The following is a 15,195-nucleotide window of genomic DNA, read 5'->3' as shown; positions in this document are numbered from 1 at the left end:
ATGGTGCTTTCCAACAGTGCCAGTAGTACAGACAATATGAATGTGGCCTTGGACACAAGTCTCTAACTAAAATTTGTTTCTTAAGCTTACTGGCTTAGGCAGCCCAATGAACGGGACAATGAAAAACAGCAAAAAGAAGGACTTTTATCTATATTCGTACTGCTGCTTTTTACAGATGGCTGCAAGTTTGTAATTGTTTTGTACTGTGTATCTTGCCCTAAGAGTATCACATCCACACTTCCCTGTACCAGTCTTTCAGCTCTATGTATATTATAGAAAAAAACATCAAATTGTATCTCACTTTCCAATCCACATCAAAGCAGCTATAAATGAAACAATAACAGCAATGAGGTTTAAATAATGAATTAAAAAGAAATACATGTAACTTTAGCACTGCTTCTATTACAAAACTCTCTTGCACTGTAGCCTGAGCACTTTAAAACATCCTGCTACTGTAAATGATACTTCGCTGCTAATACTAAAAGCCATGTTTTAGTTCAAAGATGAGGTCAGTTTAAAACATTTTGAGCCTTGTTTTTCAGTGATAGACCTTCAAAGTTCTTTCAGAAGTTATGTGGATTTCTCCTTTGAATTGTTACTACCTGACCCCACAAAAACTTGTGCAAGGGGGATGGTTTCAACAGTCAAATTTTACAGAATACCACCTATGAGCTTCTTCCAATAGTGGAAGTTTTCCAATAATGTGTTAATACTTAAGAAGGGGCAACTAGAAATAGTAGTGACTTTCTAAATACCTTTTATGCATAGGTGTCTTTACCCACATAATGGATAAAAGCACATTAAAATTCTAAATAAACCAAGATACATCACCCTTCCCCTAAAGAACATGGAAACATGTCATGTTTCCCAAGCACATCCTCAGTCTGAAATGTTGCCAGCTACTTCCTATGCTCTCCACTTTCTATCTCACCTCTATAGACCACAGGCTGAAGACAGTTTTCACTCCTTTGTTCACAAAAGTCCAAACTTCTTTACTCCACAGGCTATGTACTATGGTATTTTTGAGGCAAAGCACGTGATATGATCATTTGCTTCAGACACTTTCAGAGGGAGGGAACCAGGAGCGGATGACAACAAACAGCTCCCCATGCCACCAGGTTTGTTGCAGGACCTGCTCGCGTGGATAAGTGCCTGGACTGAAAAGACTGGGGTCAGCTGCTACTGCTGGTTTACTTGGGTTATGGCTTGGATTACACACCTCCACAACACATGTTCTGATGAGCATGCAATGTCTGAGGTCCTGCGTGAAGGGTACACTTTATTCAACACCCACACATTGGCAAACCTTGTGACAGCTAAGCATAGGTCATTATGAGACATAAGTACACCAGATCAGATTGGCAAGAGCAGCTCTAGAAAAAAGCCCCTGAACTCCCTTTGGACTATGGTTTATGTTGCTCCACAGTATCATGGACTCAGCTGTCACATCCACGCTTCAGAGAATTAAAGCCTTTCTTTCTCTACTCAGCAGTCCTACAAAAGAAGAATAGCCCATGCAAATGCTGAAGTTTTCTTGCTTGCTCCAACAATCAATGAGAATCTCGTTGACCATACAGATCACATCCTCTTGGAAAAATATCAATTTCTAAACCAAAAAGTATCAGTTTACTAAAAGCAATGAAAATTATGACATAAAAGAAATACAATACCTGTTTGTTGTTTTCATTGGTACAATGCAGCCTTTTGAGGGACACAAAATGTCTTATTTTCCTAGCAACAGAAATAATCACATGTTACCATATCAAATGGTAAAGAGAGAAGTGAAGTGATATGCTGCTGTTTTCTAAAGCAGTGGTCTCCATGCCCTCATCAAACAAGATACCAAACTCAATACCATACAGATGACTGGGTGACAAGCACTCCTTCATCGTTACAGCTATGTTTTTGTCCCAGGATGCCTGGTCCTTCTGCTCCTGCAGGAGTTCACCTGCACATCTGGGAGCAGAATTTGGCAATGTGCCCATACTACACTGCAAACGTGTGAGCACATACAAGCACCCACACAAACAAGGGGATCGCTTAGCTGCTGATCCTTCCAGCTGACTGGGTAACAGTTTGGATACTGTAGAATAACTTCATAAAGAAATGCATGGTAACATGAACCTAAACATCAGCCTGCAGGTATTTATAGCAGTAACACTATTAATTGTTATGACTTTACAGTTCTTTTAGCCAGCATATGACAACATCAAAATGGACAAATGTCAGCAAAGAACATGACCTTCTCAACTTTGCTTATTCTTTCCACATTGCTTGAAGTCAGCCGTTATATCATCACCTGCTACTAAATACATGGAGGTTCATGTCAGACTTACAGATGGCAAAAGCAGAGAGAAGGCCCTAAAAACCAGAAAGCAATTATGTCCTGGACAAGTTAGTTACCCTCCTTGACCAGTCACAGGTGTTATCTTCACATGCTGCTGGATACTGTCTCCTGATTTTCTTCTTGCATAATAAACTCCTTGCCATTCCTAAGCAAACACACACAACAGAGACAGCATCTAAGAATACATAGCTTGCAGTCAAATATTCATTTATTATTACATAGTCCTTACATGGTAAATAATTACATATTATCTCATGGTTGTATTTTTAAAAATAGTGTAAAAATTATTAATACAGAGTAGCACCTTTAACAGGCATTTGCTAATTTAAGGACAGTGTAAATATGTTTCTCTTGTGAGACAGTATACATTTTTTACAATGAACTTTAGGAATCATCTGCTTTGAGGGGTTACAAACATTCTTGCTGGGTACCACCATAAGCCGTGGTATCCAGAGAGTACCTCCCCTGGGAGCTGCAGAACCAAACTCTGCGCTGAGCACCATTCAGCTTTGAAATTGTCAGTTGTCAAGCGATAGTTAGAAAAACAAACCCCGCTGGGTGCTGATATATTTTGGTCACAACTGATTATGCCACATGATGCTTAAAGCATGCAGTCAATGAAGGCTCTGCAGTGATGACAGAACAGTTAAACCTTTTGGTTTGATGATGCAGCCACCTGAGAGACTGACTGAGGGACAAATTGTTTTGTTCCAACTAACAAAAGCTCCATGGGCTCTAAGCAAAACAGAAACACAGAAAATGTTCTTATATTGATCTTAAGCCAACAGATCGGTAGAGGAGTTCCGTCAGATCCTAAAAGCAAAGCTAAAGAAATTTGTAGTCACTTGTCTGAGGCATGGGCTGTTGTGCTCCTAAGACATCTGAGGAGCAGAATTCTGGTCTTGCATGTGCACTCATGAAAACCACATCCTGTGTTCTTAAACCTAGAGCATTAAAAATAAAGCAGAATAGAAATCTAAAGCAATTTTGCATGAGTTTATTTTATTTACTTACCTTTCCTTTTTTAATAAATGTGTTGATAGTGTCTAAAAGATCTGCACAGTTTTTATCACTTTTTGGTAGTTCAGTAAGTTCCTTGCCAATAAGCTCTCGCTTGTGATACCCCATCATCCGTTCAAAGGCTGGATTAACATACTGCCAAAACAAAAGTAGTTTAGGATAATATGAAAAAGAACATAATTAAAGAATAATTACTCACATAAAACTACCAAAGTGTTACAAGTTGTACATCTAAAGCCATAACCACACATCCCTACAATTCGGTGTTTTTTCATATAAAAATATTATGTAATGGTGAAACATTTTATTCAAGTAAGGAGCTGAACACAGAAGGCAATATGTAAACTGTTATCAGAAGGCACATAAAGAGAACAAAACTCTTACTGTGCATGTTAGCTCGTTCTGCTACAGATTTCATGATGGTTTTACCATAAGCAACATTACTTTACTGAAAATTATCATCTAAATAAAGTTACTGAAGGAAAAGTCTTAAAAATACAACAGGCATCAATGTGCAGCATCCAGAAATAAGGCAGTTCATTGCACAGGGCTTTCTAATGGGCAACAAAACTAAAATACTGAAATAGAACAGAAACTACTGAGCAAAGATGTCTTTGGGGTTCCTCTCTCCAAGTTCTACAAAATAGTTAACTTTTTTCCCCTTACCTGAATAACATGATCTTCACTGGTTATTTCTATAGCTTCCTGACAATGGTCTAATGCTGTAAACACTGCATTACAAGCCCTGAAATTAGCAAATGATTCACATTAGTTTTATTGTTAGAACATTTTGCTCACTATAAATACATTATTATATTGTACTTATTGGTAGATGAATCACAATGTAGTATGTTGTTTTAACTAAACCATGTCACTATCTCCATTATGATTTTTTTCAGGAAAATCAGCTTCAGACATCCCTATTGCAAATGTGGTTTTACTGCAGATCACATTGTAAAATTGCTTATGGGTACTGCAACACCTTAATAGTATACTTCTTTCTCCAAATATGCTCTAGGCAGCAGGCACTAACAATTAGCAGTAAAAATAACAAATGGCTGTTATATCAGAATAGAAAGTTTTGTGATCATTAAAGATAGGGAACACAACAATCACCATAGCAGATATATACAAAGTTTTCAATACAGTGAATAGATCAGCACTATCAAAGAAGCTGTAATACAACACAATTAAAGGAAACAATTTAAGGCATCTCAAAGTCCTAGTCAGAAAAATATCAGTTTTCCTGCATCCAAGTAATAATTCAGTGACTTGATTTCCATACCTCCTGATCTTTATTAAGGGCCAAAATTATCTTCGTTTCCCATTTTTTTCAGGGCTATCTTTGAACTAATGCAGGAAAACAAAAGTCTTGCCTTCTTGCTACAAAATTTAAACTGCTTAAATTATGATTTACACAGGAAAGGTTTAACATTAATATAGGCTCCTAATACTAGAAAGAAAAAAAATTATATATATATAGAGAGAGTGCATACTAAAAGAAACAACCCAGGCATACTTGCTTTGATAGATGTCCGTACTTCATCTTTGATTTGGACTAAACACAAACTAACTATCTTCTATGTACTTGTCATTTCAGGGAACATAAATGCACCATGCATAAACATTCTTGTATACAGTTATTACCTAAAAGGAACATCTAGCTCCCAGACTACATAGTGGGGTTTGAGTTAATACCGATGACTAGAGTATTAAGAAATACAGGATATCGCTAGTTCTGCTCATCATGGAAGTAACTCAAAAACAAATAGGATACACAAAGAGATATACACGGAGACACAGACACACAGCCATGTGGATGAAGATTTGTAGGAAAAAGTGCTGTGTACAGAAGATGACAGCAGTATTTCAGCTCATACAATAAAAGGAGCTCCCACTGTAATTTTACAAGTGATTTTCTAGCAGTCCAAGCCAGCTCAAAGTGTGATTTTGTGCTGTGTGAAAAAAAAATGTATCTCAGTGATAGATGCCTGTCTGGCACACCAGCTGCTAACAAATGCCATTATGTAAACTTTCTGCAAGAAAACACACAGCTATGTTTGCACTATTCAAACCTTAGTATTTTCATTTGATCTGGCAACCAAGCCAGCAAAATTACAAGTTTAAATGGCCCATATCCTCTTTGGTTAATACACACCTGCCACAGATGTCCAACCAAGCTTCAAACCAGAAGCAGCTATGTGGAGAAGTGGAGTCCCCGCTTGGAATGGGAAGATACTTCTGACCACTGACATGACCTTATATACTGCTTTCTTGGGCTGGTCCTACTTTTTGACCATGCTTCTCTTTTATCTGAACACCTGAAATATCCTGGTTTTAATTCCATTGACTAACTTTCTGAAAATACTCTCTCTTCCCTTTCACTTTTGCAAAGCTGTGTAGAAGACCTACTGAGACAGCAAACAGATCAGAGACCCAGTGGGATAGCCATAGAGTGCAACACTTTTTCTCCCATTTAATTAAACCACACAGATGAAAGCAGGTTATAACCAAATAGCATTACCAAACACTAGTTCTGCTTAGTTTTCAATGGCAAATTCATTTAGAGCACCTGCCTAGTCAGGCAGAGGTAGGGGGAAATCCTCTGTTGCAAGGCATCAGCTTCTCCAAGTTACAAATATGCCTTCTCAGAAAGTTTATCTTTTAAAAGGCTACTCTATACCCCCAGATGTTAGTACAAATGTTGCTTATAAGAGTTACCTGTGCTTGTTATACGATGACGAGTATTTAACTATTTAACTATCCTGGGCCTGCATCTGTTAAACTCTTTAAACTGCTTAACTATTCTGGAACTGCATCTGGAAGTAGGAGTAGCAAACCCAAAAATACCACCCTTTTTTTCATAGTATTTTGCAATGCTGCCAAAGGTTCCCAAAACAGTCATGTTCAGAGGGGATGTGAATATACACACACACATGAATATATATAATGTGTATTATCAATATACAATAGACATGGTAACACAGAATACATTTTATATAATATTATTATTTACATAAATTGAAAGGAAGTAGGATCACAGTTTACTTACATTCAAGAGAGCAAAAGCAAGCAGAATTACAAGTGGGTGGTATACTGCTGTTTCCATAAACAATATGGATGAAAGAAATGCCACTGGGGACTGACATTGTTTCCTTCCAATTTTAACAAATGTTAAGAATTTTTTTGGTGATGGCTATAAATAAACTTGCAGAAAAATATGGTAGCCAGTATGAATCATGCTCCCTGTGTTGGAGTTTTAATTATCAGCATTCGTAATTGATACTACTCATGCAGAGATGCTCAAACTGTATTTGCATCTTGTTCTTGAAATGAAACATAAACTACAAGCATTGTGTGCATGAATGACAGCTTAATCTTTCTATATAAAACTGATGTTTCTGATCTATGCTGACTTAATTCAGAAGTCACTCATTTCATGTTGCATTTACAACTGAATAGCAAACCAAGTCGGGACCACCATAACACCTAATTAACTCCTAAAATTTCACAGCTGCTTTATTTTCCTGCTGAGTTTTGGAAAACACGTATTAAAAATTGTGTGAGCCCAAATTCTATTTTTTTTTTCCTGAAAATTTTACTGTAATTGCATTCTGCATACACAAACACATATTCACTTGAACATGAAGACACTTTGGGATCAATTTGCAAAGAAAACCTTAGAAAAATCTACTTCTTAAACAGAGATACTGAAACCTGTAGAAAAATGATAGTATTTTCTGTAGATGGAATGGGAATTAATTTATGACACCCAGGGAACTACACCTTCTCTGCATGACACTCAACTTCCAGGGCTTTTTTTTCATATAGTTGTATTGCAAACATGTTTACATGTATGTATAAGCACCTGTATTAAATAAAAAATTAGTCACATTAAAGAAAAAGTGATAAGGAAATGAAAGTAATTTAATTTCTCACTAAGATAAAAAACTGTGCTGCTGGTCTACCAAGTCTTGCCTGAGCAAGACAATAAAATTCAGGGTATGAAGAGCCGGATGAAGATTGCATTCAGCTTAAGCTATCAAATGTGAAATCTCACACACATGAGACCAAGAATGACTTCATGAAGTTTTACTATCATGCAAATTTGCAGACCATAAACCTTACACACAAGACAGCATTTTTAAAATGCTATCCTTGCAATTAAATGAGCCAATGTCATTGTTCTGCGATATTTCTGCTAAAAGATCTTGCCCTGACGGTAATGCTGGTAGTAATGGCTGCTAGAACATTGCCAAATTCAATATGGGCACCTCAAGACATATGGGATACAAACAAGCATCAGAATAAAGGACACATATTGCATTTTGCATTAAGGAAAGCCATCATTTAAACCACCAGTGACTAAAACATACACAGACCAAGCTTTCTCAGGGTACCTGTTACTAAGGCACTTGAATTTGTCCTTTGCAAAAGAACAGAAGCAGGAAATGAGGGTATAGTATATTAGTTAACATACAGATGCAAAGCACATATACGTGTAGCTGGGAAGAAGCAGCAGGTAACCTGATACATTATGTAGACCAAGTGGTTGATGTTTGCAGTTTCTTACACTTCTACATACCGTAATTTGAACTGAGATCGCACTTCCCCATGTTCTATTTGAACCAGTTCATTGTAACAAGCAGTTATGCTGCTATTCTCCATGAATTGCTGGAAGACAAATCAAGAGTGCATGAAATAGATTGGAATGGTTTTAAACGGTTATTTCTGTTCCTGTATCAAGAACTCTAACCTTATAAAGAGAGCTGGCATGAGTCCAGCAAAGGGCCACGAGGGTGATTAAGCATCTCTCCTGTGAGGAAAGGCTGAGAGAGCTGGGACTGCTCAGCCTGGAGAAGAGAAGGCTCAAGGGGGAATCTCATCAAGGTATATAAACATCTGAAGAGAGAGTGTAAGAAGACAGAGCCAGCCTCTTTCCAGTGGTGCTCAGTGGACCAGAGGCAATGGGCACAAACAGAAACACAGGAGGCTCCCTCTGAACATCAGGAAACACTTTTTTTACTGTGAGGGTGACTGAGCACTGGCACAGGTTGCCCAGGGAGGTTGCGGAGTCTCCATCCTTGGAGATCTTCAAAAGTTGTGTGGGCATGGTCCTGGGCAACCTGCTTTAGGTGGCCCTGCTTGAGCAGGGAGGTTGGGCAAGATGACCTCCAGAGGTCCCTTCCAACCTCAACCATCCTGTGATTCTGTAGAAATAAAAAGCTTTAGTTGTACCTTTTGTGTTCAGTAATCATCTTTTCCCCAGGAATGATTTTCTAGTTCTTAAGACAACATGGCTATCTAAATACAAAGCAAGTATAAAAATATGCTAAAACCTCAGCCGTGAATTTTCCTATTTGGTTTTAGCAACCCAGTTAGAAACAGATAATCTAAAAAAAACCCAAACACAGTCTCACACAAAACCGGTATTGCCTTGATGTTTCATTCTGAACATTTATCCTTAATTCAGAATGGAAATGGAATACCTTAGAGACATACAACATTCATGCTAAAAAAAAAAAAAAAAAAAAAAAAAAAAAAGATATTTGGCATTTCATTTGTTTTCAAGCAAATATTGCAGCTGAAGCTCAAAAGGTGAAGAAACTTTGCTCCACAAGCAATCTCACTGAGCTGTGACTGTGAATTCAGAAGTGCAGAAAAGTATATAAAGTAAGGAGCATGCTGACAACAGTTGACAAACTTTTAGATACTCCAGATGGCAGAGAATGTCCTCTCTTTGTTAGGCAAAGGTAGTAATCTGAAAGGTCTTGTGCTTGGTCCTGCTGAAATCAGAAACTTTATGTTGATACAAAAGAAGTAGATTCTCTGACTTCAGTTAAAGTTTACTGCTCATTAGTAAACTTCTGCTATGAAGAGTTAAATCACTCTTTTAGAAATACCTGCAACCGACTCTGCTTTTCACAGAAAATACCCTGTGCTGTCACTCGTTCTCACAGCACAGCTGCATTCAGAGTCAAGAGGCAGCACTCAAACCTCCGAGGAACAAAGAATGGCTTTTAAGAAATCTGCACTTCTCTCCTGTATGAGAAATTGTGTTTTGGGGACCAACGCCTTAATCCCAAGTTGCCAGCAAAATGTAAAAAGAGTAAAGTTAAAAATAACTGTTGACATGGGCCTGCTTCACTCCTTAATGTTAAGATCTTAAAATATTTCTGCAACTCTCATTTCACACACTAAGAGAATGCATGGCAAACCAAAACACACAATATCAAGTTGGCAGAAGCAAAGGTGCAAATGATGTGTTTTTGCATAACAAACTGCCTGCAAACAAATTTGTCTTCTACAGCACTGCGGATTTAGATTTTCAGTTTTAGAGTGCTCTTTTAAATATGCAAGCATGCTCGTGCTAAATTTAAACCAATATAAAAACAAATCTATCAATAATATACAATTTAAGAATGATGGCACTCTATTTTACAAACTAAACTTACTAGAACATACTAAAGCTCTTTATAAACTGAATTTTAAAGCAGTGCTGTTTACCGACAAAATTTAAACACTGCTGTTTACTGACAAAATTCAACCACTATCTCATCACAACTCTTTGGCTAAGGACCAAGAACTGCAGCTTCTTTAAGTGCTAAACCTGCTCTTAACTGTTTTACAGTCTTCTGCAGATGCACAGAATCTCTGGATTTAAGTTTATAGTACTAATGCAGTTCACTCACTAGCTCACTCAAAGCTGCGAAATCAAGTGGGACCTGAAAAAAGCAGTAAGCATTTCCTTTTTCTAATCTGTGCATCTGAATGAGGCACAAGAAGATGAAGATCTATTAACTCTCAAATATTAGAAGGCAGATAACAATACTTTCTTTTAAAAAAGTCTAGTATTTATACAGTACATTTTAACTGGGGACTTCAACCACCCTGACATCTGCTGGAAAAGTAGCACGGTGAGCTGTAGGTAATCCAGGAGACTCCTGGAGTGCGTTGAGGATAACTTCTTAAGCCAGGTAATAGACAGCCCTACCAATGACCTGATGGTCACCAATGCAAGTGAGCTAATTGGTGACATCAAGACTGGAGGCTGCCTGGGCTGCAGTGATCATGCACTGGTGGAGTTCGCAGTCCTGAGGGATATGGGTCAGGCAAAGAGTAAAGCGAGGACCCTGAATTTTAGGAAAGCAAAATTCCAGCTGTTCAAGGAGTTGGTTAATAGGACCCCCTGGGAAACTGCCCTCAGGGACAAGGGAGCAGAACAGAGCTGGCAGATCTTTAAGTACACTTTCCATAGAGCGCAAGAGCTGTCGATCCCCAGGTGTAAGAAATCAGGGGAGGACAGCAAGAAACCGGCATGGATGAGTCAAGACCTGCTGGTCAAAATGAAGGACAAGAAGGAAATGCACAGGCAGTGGAAGCAGGGACAGATATCCTGGGAAAAGTATAGGGACGCTGCCCAGTTGTGTAGGGATGGGGTTGGGAAGGCCAAGGCATGGCTGGAGCTGAATATTTTTCCCTGGAAATATTCAAGGTCAGGTTGGACAGGGCTCTGAGCAACCTGACCTAGTTGAGGATGTCCCTGCTCATTGCAGGGCAGGGGGGTGGGCTAGATGACCCTTAAAGGTCCCCTCCAACCCAAACTGTTCTATAATTCTATGATTTAACTAACATATACTCTTAAATTACATTTTACTTCATTATAATTGGATTCCACTGTCATCCTATACAGAACTTGACCCAAGCCACAAAAGTCACCAGCTAGTAGGAACACATCATTCTTCTTGCTTAGCAAGAAGTACTAGGTTTAATACTAAAGATTTATTTTGTTGCAAAGCAGAAAGTTTTAATAGTAACTTGTCAATGAGAATCAACATTTGTTTAGGAAAAAAACTAAAGTTCAAAATACAAGACGAAGTTGTAACTGAGTAACTGCAAACATTAAGGTCCCCTGTTTGCTAATTTAAATCATAGTTAAAATCAGTTACGAAGCCAAATCACTTATTTAAATTAGTCCATCCTAAATAGACCATCACTATTAGATTTATAAGGCTCAGAGGAAAAAAAAATCAGCATAATAAATGTACTGCATTAACAACACCATTAATATACAAACACAAAAGCTGTTGATGATACAGGGAAAAAAATCAGAAGATGTAGTAAAATAGACTTTCTTGAGGAGGAAGAAAAAAACAGAAAAAACTCAGCATAAAAAGAATGCCAAAGGAATTTATAAAATGAATAGACAAGACTCCTGAAATCTCTCTCTGTTTGTAAGATCTTTTAGTGACCATACTGATCCAGATCTGGATACTGATGAATCATCACTGATTTCATTAGAAGAAAAGAAAAGTGATTTCTTAAGGACTACTTACAATATATTTTATAGGTACACATAAGCATAGAAAGATATTACTCTAACATAAGTACACATGAAGGCAACAGAACATTTTAAAGTGGAATAATCAGCTATTCCCTTCATGAAAAAAAAAAAAAAGGTTATTTCCAAGAGTATCCCCCCAAAAAGATTAAAGGAGTACTTCGGAATCTTTAGATTCAAAACTGATGTAAAAAGTCCAGTTTTGTCTACAAAACTCTACAAAAAGGTGACAGACTAATTGGCTAGAAGCTCAGGCTCTTTACTTATCAAGTTGGAGATGCATTTAGAAGACAGCCACCATGAGACAGAGTGATTGCATTCAGTGTTTTGTCAAGGGAAGAGGAGGAAGAAGATGAGCAAAAATAGGACAAATGCTGATACAATGAACAGTGATAATGCAAAATAGAGCTACCAGAAAGGCTGGACTGTAAAAATAAAAATAGTGAAGAGAAACTTACAATTTGAACAGATATGATTTTCCAAAAATAAATTTCATTTTGCTCCTGAGGAAGAGATTTCCTGCATATACTCTCTCTCTATTTGAAGAAGGGTATTTTTAAATCTTTGTGTATGTGTGTTTATGCGTGTGTGGGGGTTTTTTTGTGTTAATGGATTTAGTCCCTAATTATCCTCATTCAAGCAGAAATAATTCCTATGTCCTCACCACTGCGAAAACAGGATCTTTGACATCAGACGTGTTTTGAAGTCTTGAAAATAATTTCGGTAGGGAATTACTATATCATGCAAGCTCTCTGATAAATTTGGGACAGCTAGAGGGAATGTTTAGAACAGCTGTTAGGTGCAAAAAGATTTTACTTTCCTAGGCAGACAGTGTACCACCACAATGTGTCTCAGAGCCACTCAGTGTCTCCCCTGGCTCTACTCAGTACTACACCTACAGTTATAATCTAGCCCATGAAACATATTGCTCTGCGTTGTTTTTAAATTAAACACCAGACTTGAGAAGAATTGAAGATTTCTGTTAAAAATATTAAACCCTTTATTTTTTTTAAGAGAGAGAGAGAGAGGGAGAAAACTACGCTAAGAAAAAAACAGCATTCTTGGGCTGACCTTTCTCTTAGCCCTCACTTTTCCAGTTTTCAGAACATCTAAGCATTTCAGAAATGCTTTTGCTGCTAATGCTTTTGCCTCCACAATACCCTTGCAGGAGAGGGAAGATCTATTGGCTCTTTTTTGAGATGATCTGCAAATGGAACTCAGGTGCATGTCCTGCTTTGTAAAGAAACTTGAGCTAAATATGAGTCAGCTCAGATACTGGACTCAGTATGAGCATATTAGCATGATATTCTGCCTGGGTTAATTCCGTTCCTTCCCTGATTTTCCTTACTACAGTTAATTGTCCTAACTATATATAGTTAATTCTCCCTAACTACAGTGTCCACTGATGTGCTTCTGTCGCTTCAATACATAACCTTCCTTATGAATGGCTGATTTCAATATTACATCTGACTTGTATTACATTAACATAACATTAATATCCATGCAAAGCCACTCACACAAAGGTTGGAAGAGGGTAAGAAACTGAACCGAGATTTTCAGAGCCAAGAACTCCTGCCTTTCTGCTCTCTCCTATAATGCTGTTTTGAGAAACAGTATGAAGAGTTATCTTCCCTCCTGTTGCCTGCACAGGAGAGCCTCTAACGCTGTCCTGAGAAGAGCAGGTGCAAGCCAACACAACAGACCTCAGGAAAAAAAAATTCTTCACATCAGGAGGAGCTCAACTAGGCGTGTAGTCCCTTTAGAAGAGGAATCCTAGTAGTCTGAGGCACACAGAGATACCTGGGTAACTAGTCAGCATACTGAGATACACAGCACACATTAATCCCAGGGTTCCCCATCATTGTTTTTTTTAATGCAGTCATAAACAAAACCCACCCACCACCTGCCCAGACCATAAGGAGTTAATCTCAGTATTTCTGCTTATTCTGGAAGGATTAGCTAGATCACAGATTATTTCATATGCTTCTTGGACACATTGTTGAAAAGAAAAGAATACCCAATCCACTGCCACTGGTTTCTCATCAATAAATTTTTGACAAAAGAAAATGTATAGTTTTCAATTTGAGGAAGTAGGAGTGTCTGTAATTTCTGAAGCAATCATGATTACTATATTAAATATGTAATTTATACATACCCTATTAAAGCCTGCATTAAGAAGGGGAAGAACAGAAGTCTCTTCTTGGTCAGCAGATCTACAAAACAAAATGTATGGTCACATAACATCTAAGAATTAGATGGTATCAATTTGACATAGTTACCTAAACATGATGAATGCAGTGAGAATGCTCTTGCATAAAATACATCATACATAAAATCATACTATTATAGAAGTTGACACTATAGTCTTCATTTATAGGTATTTGCAGCTATTACTACAACCTTATAGATTCCTACAGCAAACCTGACAGATACTCTACAGAAGTCCTGTGTCTCTTCACAGACACACAAGGGCATTACAAAAAGAAAGCATGAAGAGTATAAAAGACATCCTGTGACATCCTATGAGAAAGAATCTAAAAAAATGTTATTAAGTAAAAGGTGAAGCAAGTTGTAAAGTCTTGCTCAGCAGCAAACTTTGTCTATTTTCTAATCTTGGCAGGAATAGTTCTTCTCCTGCCACTCTACTTCCTAATATTTTAATTGAGCTAGGAAATTAATAAAATTAGAATGGATTCAGTAGTGTGCAGGATTTTTAAGAAAGACAGGAAAGGTCACTTTTTTGAAGGTATTCGATAAACAATGTATTTAAGTCAGTAAGAATTCTGCCTGAATACATAGGGTATGAATTACTGAATAAGGATTTCAGGACCACATTCTGGTGAATTTAATACTAACAGGATTGAAGTTTACTCCATTATCCAGTTCTCTAATAACCATAGTGTGTTATTTGATCTAGTTATTTCCTTTAGAAAGTCATACACAGCTTTCTATTTTTTTTTCTTTTAGAAACCAACACATAGCTTTCTATTTTTTTTTAGTATACAAGCCATGACATTATGATCCTCTGAAGGTGATAGGCATAGTACTAGTATGTATAAATGGAAAGGTATCAAATACTTAAATAGGTCACATAAAACATCACTAACCCATTTCAGGTAAAATAATATTAAACTTACTCTATGAGGCTTGCTAGTAAGATACTTTCTATTATAACTACTATACATAACATTCTTATAATGTAAAATAAAAATCTTTCACAAAACAGTAACACTTACATGCGCGGTACCACAGCAAGTATTACAGTGTGCTCTGATGGTTTTGTGGCACGAATAGACCTGAGGAAACAAAAATTTCTCAGTTACACCACATGTTTTCTCAGTGTTACTCTGAGTATCTTCCCAGACAATATAAATGAAAACCACGACTGAAAGACACCACTGAGGCTAGAAAATAGGATATCACACTGCCCAAACCTACCTACCCCTACTTAGACAACCGTTCCCATATTGGTACAAGATTCCTCATA

General features: G+C 37.5%; 1 protein-coding gene across 5 annotated transcripts in view; it reads right to left on the bottom strand.

The window, feature by feature from the left end:
- Positions 1–15,195, bottom strand: part of PDE8B (phosphodiesterase 8B) — an 88,048-nt gene that overhangs the window by 24,006 nt on the left and 48,847 nt on the right. For all 5 annotated transcript variants that reach the window (XM_087741282.1, XM_087741281.1, XM_087741277.1 and 2 more), the window contains exons 4-10: positions 14,945–15,004; positions 13,864–13,921; positions 7,953–8,041; positions 4,034–4,112; positions 3,362–3,502; positions 2,404–2,492; positions 1,671–1,731 (exon numbers count right to left, since the gene is read on the bottom strand). In XM_087741282.1, coding sequence (XP_087597408.1) covers positions 1,671–1,731; positions 2,404–2,492; positions 3,362–3,502; positions 4,034–4,112; positions 7,953–8,041; positions 13,864–13,921; positions 14,945–15,004 — 577 coding nt within the window. The remainder of the gene's footprint in view (positions 1–1,670; positions 1,732–2,403; positions 2,493–3,361; positions 3,503–4,033; positions 4,113–7,952; positions 8,042–13,863; positions 13,922–14,944; positions 15,005–15,195) is intronic.

This window comes from Nipponia nippon, unplaced genomic scaffold (genome assembly GCF_047370975.1).
Source record: "Nipponia nippon isolate SJK-2023a ecotype South Korea unplaced genomic scaffold, ASM4737097v1 scaffold_8, whole genome shotgun sequence".
Taxonomy (NCBI): Eukaryota; Metazoa; Chordata; class Aves; order Pelecaniformes; family Threskiornithidae; genus Nipponia; species Nipponia nippon.
Note: the sequence above shows the minus strand (reverse complement) of the source record. Positions and strands in the feature narration are given on the sequence as shown.